The sequence below is a fragment of the Lipotes vexillifer genome, unplaced genomic scaffold (assembly GCF_000442215.2).
Source record: "Lipotes vexillifer unplaced genomic scaffold, Lipotes_vexillifer_v1.1 scaffold147, whole genome shotgun sequence".
In the NCBI taxonomy this organism is placed as follows: Eukaryota; Metazoa; Chordata; class Mammalia; order Artiodactyla; family Lipotidae; genus Lipotes; species Lipotes vexillifer.
In genome coordinates, this window is record NW_006778796.1 from 713,629 (window position 1) to 719,915 (window position 6,287).

Consider the following 6,287-nt stretch of genomic DNA (forward strand, 5'->3'; position numbering starts at 1 on the left):
TGTCCCCCCAGCCGGGAGGGGCCACAACAGTGAGAGGCCCGCGGAACGCAAAAAAAAAAAAAAAAGTCAGTGGTAGGCAGGGCAAAGGAGAAGTTGACGAACTCGTCTGGAAAGTGTTCTGTCAAAGAGGGAATTAGACTGTTATTTTTTCATCATCACATAACAAGAGCTACGGTGAGAATACAAACGCTGTTGCCTTTAAATTTCCCCAAGTGGTCAGTACCTTCCCGTACAGGCAAAGCTAGCGCTAAGTACAGGCAAACTAGAAGCTGCACTAATGACTATCAGTACCTCTGTTATTACTACTAGTACTATTAATACTATTCTATTACCATTACCGTTTATATCATCAACCCATGTCCCATGATCTGAAATAGCCTCAGAAAGCCCTCCCTATTCGAAAAAGACCGCCTTCTTAAAGCTAGAAATTGTCACTGCAGATTACTTCCTTTCTGTCTTATCCTTTGCCGGAAGTGCTTTGAAAATCCAGTGCAACCGTTTCTGAGAAGATGTAATACATTCACTTCTAGATGCTTTGGGGTGAATTATCTAGCTAGACTGCTTTCTGCTGAGCTGGAAAAACGGATGATAGAACTGGTGGAATCTGGAGAAAGACTGCTGCAGAGAGGGGATGGCAAGGGAGACGGAAGGAGGGCAGGGTGTTGAAAGCAGGGGCTAAATTCATCAGAGAAACAACCCTGCCGGCCCCCGGCGGCCAGCCCTGCGGCAGGAAATCCACTGTTCTGCCGGTCGGTTCAGCCCACCCTGGGCATTATGAATGTCTGTAGCAGCGGTGGCCACAGCGAGGTTCCTGAGCATCTGCCCAGCAGACTTCCTGGTTCTCTTGCCAGATGGCGAGGCTTTTCACCTCTCACAGTTGAAAGCGTCTAACTCAGTACTCCGGGAACTGTGCAAGGTCCTTCTCCCATCTGGCAGTTCCTCCAGGATGTCTACACCTCCTCTTCCTTAAAAATTAGGGAAGTGACTAAATGGACCATATGTCAACATGTTCAACAGTTACCAGATGCTTTTCCCATTCTCTGGAGCACTTTAAGGTAGAAAACAAATGTGCTTTTCAAACTAGATGTGCTCAGAAAACGTTACATCCAAACTGATCCTTATTTTATTTATGATTTAATAATGTCTGATAGCAACGGCTTTATAAAATAAAAGCTCCACCACACTGATGCATTTCATGGGTAAAGCCACATTTTCCTTTAAGGATTTTTTACTAAAAAAGGTGAGCAAGGGCTTCCCTGGTGGCGCAGTGGTTGAGAGTCCACCTGCCGATGCAGGGAACGCGGGTTCGTGCCCCGGTCCGGGAAGATCCCACATGCCGCGGAGCGGCTGGGCCCGTGAGCCGTGGCCGCTGAGACTGCGCGTCCGGAGGCTGTGCTCCGCAATGGGAGAGGCCACAACAGTGAGAGGCCCGCGTACCGCAAAAAACAAACAAACAAACAAACAAAAAAAGGTGAGCAAGTAATACTGTCATTTCTTAAGGGAAAGATTGGATCTTGTTACGTGAGGTTTCTAGGCAGAAAACAGTCTTCTGTTTCAATACAAATTCTGCAGCATCAACTCACTCTAGCGCTGGCTCACCAGGCATGTGTGATATAGTTTGACCAAGGCAAAGCCTGTGAAACAAGGTGAGTCCCAATTCTTTTCTTTTCCTAATTATGACAATCTTGGATAAGTCATTTAATTTGAACCTCGATTTCCTTATTTGAAAATGGGAGGCAAAAAAATGCCAGCTTCAAACTTGTGGTCAAGTTTAAGTGGGATTAAAAGTGATAACATATCTTTTAAAAATTGGTTGTTCATAAACTAGTATACAAAACAGAATCACCAATGCTATTTTAATTTCTTCTTCTTGTCATTCACCAGTATAAACTGGAAGGTGGGGAATTTCCAGTGATATCTCAGATTTGCAAACAGGATCGGAAATTGACATTGGTTGAGAGACACACAGGTTGACAGAGAAAGATATAAAACCAGAGGCATGGAGTCAGATAATACAGAAAGAGACATGGTGACAAAGGCAGAGAAGTGGAAAGGGCAGACACCAAGAGGAGAGACACAGGAATGAGACTCTGAGAGTCAGACCCCAAAGCAAAGCCAATGACCTCATCCTCGGCTCTCTGCTGAAGAGGGAAGGTGGGGACAAGCTTGTCTTGTCTGTAGGCAAGACACCATGGACCTACATCACCCATCACTCCCTCTTGGGTCTTCTCTGCCACAATCTTGTCTACAACCCAAACATGAAACTTGTGTGTGTATATTTTGGGGATTTTGTTTTAGAATGGCTAAGCTGGAGCTGGCAATCAAGCCTTACTTTTTCAGTCTGGGAAAAAAGCCAGCCACCTGACATTTGCTCTTTCACCGACCGCATCTCCCATTTTTACTTGGCCAAGAGGCAAAAACCTGTTTGCAAAAGGGCTTCTAACAGTCTCACCTGGAATGCTTATAGACCCCTGTTGCTTCCATTCAACTTGACTCCAATTCACCGTCATCTCACTGCAGCAGTTCAAAGACACGGGACTGTTGTCACACATCAACTTCATGTCTTCATTTGCCAAAATCTGGATGGATGTAACATCTATTTTTTTTCTGGACCCATATTCAAAAATATCTAATGTCAGTTTGCAAATATATTCACCTGTATCGAATACACAAAGGCATTTATTATTACTATTACACATGTCTATTTCCTTAGAAGAATGATAGCCTCATCTCACGTGTCATGATGGTACTTCGTGAAACATCACTTTCAAAAGCATCCGAACCCTAAAGGAACATTCAGGAAGTGCAGAAGGTCAAGGCAGGTATTTCTGATGCCATAAGGTAAAAGAGTAGAGACCTGTTCTCAAGAAAGAGCAGAAATCTGAGTCCTCGCTAGTAAGAAAAGAAGTGTGGGGATGCTTCAGAGGTAGAAAGGGAAAATGGGAAAGCCTTGGAGAATTAGGAGATCATGGATAATTTTGGCATCCTATTTAACTCTGTGGCAGGTCAGAGTCAACAAACATATGATAGAACCCATGTGTCTGCAGCCCAGTTTCTCATTCAGAGAAAAAGAGATGCTCCTGCTGACATCTGGGTTATGATGGGGGCTATTAAATTCTAGAATGTCAGGTACAAAACTTATGCTTCTGTGGTTGCTGGGGAGGGACAAGTAGGAGGGAGAGCAGGGGCCCATCTGTTCACTACCTTCATTGTGGTGATAGTTGTACGGGTGTACACACATGTCAAAACTTATTAAGTTATACACTTCACATATGTACAGCTTACTCTATGTCAATTCTACCTCAACAAGGCTCTTCTAAATTATTTTAAAATGTTAAAAAAAGGAGCTTACTTTTTGTCTTAGGTCCCAACTCATAAGCTTCAGCAAATGTGGAAAATTATATTTGTCTCCCAAGGCTAAATTTGCTTGGCTCATTCATCATGGGACTAATTTTCAGTTTTGAAAAGCTGAGCTTAGTGACTTCTTTTTGAAGAGGAAAAGGCTATCTACACACACCACCACGGTTTGATTCTTTCTTAGCCCTTCATTCCTTTTCTCGCCCTGGTTACTGGATGGCAACCCACCTGCGTCATCCTGAGTGATGTTGTAAATGGTGAGGCGAGACACGGAGGTCATGTTGTTGAGCACGTAGGTGTAGATGGAGAATCTGCTGCTGTTCTGGATGTCGAAGCCTGTTTCCACATGCTGCCAGGTTACGTTGGAGGACAAAACTTCGTTCTCACACATCAGAGTTACTGTATCCCCTTCAAGGATGATTTCTGGGGTGATGGAGAACTTCGTTTCATCTGGAAACCCAAACAAAAGATATTAGGGTCCCAAAGCAAATAAATGGAATTAATGCTACTCCCTCAATGCCACCACCACTGGGGTTCTCAAGAGGTCTCCATGGTGATGAATGAGGCAATGCGTCTTCCTCACTCCACCCCTGGGCAGCTGGGATCTGAGGCCCTAGAGTGACAGTCTGCCAGCTACTAGGGACATGGTTCCCAGTTTGGGATCTTTTGCACACTTAACAGTCCTCAGTGGTACTAATGGGGATCCCAAAGCTATTTTCAATATTTCAAATAATCTGTCACAGACATAGAGAACAGACTTGTGGTTGCCAAGGGGGAGGGGGGTAGGGGAGGGATGGACTGGGAGTTTGGGTTTAGCAAATGCAAACTATTATATACAGGATGGATAAACATCAAGGTCTTACTGTATAGCACGGGGAACTATATTCATTACAGTTGTGATAAACCATAATGGAAAAGAATATGAAAAAGAATGTATGTGTATGTATAACTGAACCACTTTGCTGTACAGCAGAAATTAACACAACATTGTAAATCAACTATACTTGAATAAAATTTATAAAATAAAATTAAAATGCAAAAAAATTTTTAAATAGTCTGGTAGAAAATTGCACATTTGCTTATGAAAAAGCCACCCCAGCTAACCTAAACATCAAGTTTCTTTGCTACTGATTTGAAAGATATCAACTGCTTCTTACTGATAACTGATACCTCATGCTGACTGAAAGCTCTGTCCTGTGTCTTTGATGACTTAAGAGTGGGAAAATAAATTAATCTTTTACAATAAAGTATGCTTGGGAAATAAGAATGTTTTTAAAGACCTAACACCGATGGGCCCATAAGAGTGGGAGCTTATTAGATACACAGGTCTGTATTTGAATCCTGGTTCTGTACCAGGCATAGCTGTGTGGCCCTGGGGAACTTGCTTAGCATCTCTGAGCCTCAGCTCCCTTGTCTGGAAAATAGGAGCAGTGAGCACTACCACGGGAGGTGATTTGGAGGAATAGTAACTATTCTTATTGTTTGCACAGTAAAATTCTGGGGAACCCTGGTATTAAGCCATTTCACAGACAGAAATGAAAACACGGTATTTGCTATTTTTGTGTATGTTTTTATGGCTGTCCCTTGTTTACACAACATGCAGATTTTTCCCTCTAAGCTGTGCTATGTCCTTCATGAGCTCTATGTGTTGAGAAAATCAGAGGAGCTGGGGAAGGAGGTTTGGCAACTCCTCTTTTGGATGGTTCTTTATGCCAATGCCACACCCTGTCCATACTGTAAACATGGGACTAAAATACCATACAATTAATTTAGGGTGCTCTGATGTTCTGGTCAAAATATCAAGGTACCTAAATATTTCTTATCCCGTTTTTTAGGCTCCTGGATAAAATAAGATTTCAGAAAATTGCATTCAACTATTAGGAAGCAAGGCCATCTGTGAATATTTCATGTAGTGAACTGACCAGGAAGGCACACAAACTTATGTTACTTACTATGTGGCCTTGAGCAAATGATTTAAATCTAAGCCTCCATTTCCTCACCTGTAAAATGGTGATAATAGTATCTACCTCACAGGATGTATCAAGATGAAAAATGTATAAAACACTGGGTTTAACATAGAAAAGGTACAATATCTGTGCCCGCTTTTCATTAGTACCATTGCTAATTACAATGATCTGGAAAACTGCCGGTTTTCCATGGTTATATGGAATTGATCATAAATATATTGGGAGTGATTAAAGAAAGGGGTGTTCTGGTTAAGGGACCCTGCTGATTGGTCAAACATCACTAGAGGATTAATATATGGCAAAATAAAAGGGACTATTCTGAAGATTGCCATGTGCCTTTCCTGAATAGTTTCATGAAGATGGACTTAAAAATAATTTCCTGATACCACCTCATTCATTCAGCATTTTTCTTTTTCTCTTCCTCTCCCCTGCACCCCTCACTCTTGCCGCCAGATAAACTTATAATTTAAGAAAAACCCACCCAGGGACTTCCCTGGCGGTGCAGTGGTTAATACTCTGCGTTTCCAATGCAGGGGGCGTGGGCTCGATACCTGGTGGGGGAACTAAGATCCCACATGCTGTGCGGCCAAAAAAAAAAAAAAAAAATCTACTCAGCTACTTGACTTTTTTGGATACTTGTATTTTGGATAAACCCCACTAACCCTATGGAGAGCAGGCTGGTATTTAAGCTCCCGGGGGTGGAGTTGCATGTGACATAGTTCATGGTCATTGGTTTAAGGCTGTGCGTATCAAGGACAGAGATGAATGTAGATTCTCTTGCAAAAAGGGGCATCGAGTGTCATTCACAACAACTTCATGGCTCTTTGGAAGAATAAACCACAGACACTAGAGCACTTCTGTGGTTTTGGACTGACTGTCAGCCACCGGTCAGGAAAACTGCTGGATACTTATTCCTGTAAATGGCTGACTATATTCAGCACAATTGAAATTTGGGGGAAAGAG

The 6,287-nt window shown here is 42.6% G+C and overlaps 1 protein-coding gene across 1 annotated transcript in view; it reads right to left on the reverse strand.

Annotated features, from left to right (window-relative positions):
- ADGRF5 (adhesion G protein-coupled receptor F5) overlaps positions 1 to 6,287 on the reverse strand; it is a 57,778-nt gene that overhangs the window by 22,880 nt on the left and 28,611 nt on the right. The window contains exons 8-9 of the mRNA XM_007451906.1: positions 3,586 to 3,807; positions 2,453 to 2,656 (exon numbers count right to left, since the gene is read on the reverse strand). Of these exons, the coding sequence (XP_007451968.1) occupies positions 2,453 to 2,656; positions 3,586 to 3,807 (426 nt within the window). The remainder of the gene's footprint in view (positions 1 to 2,452; positions 2,657 to 3,585; positions 3,808 to 6,287) is intronic.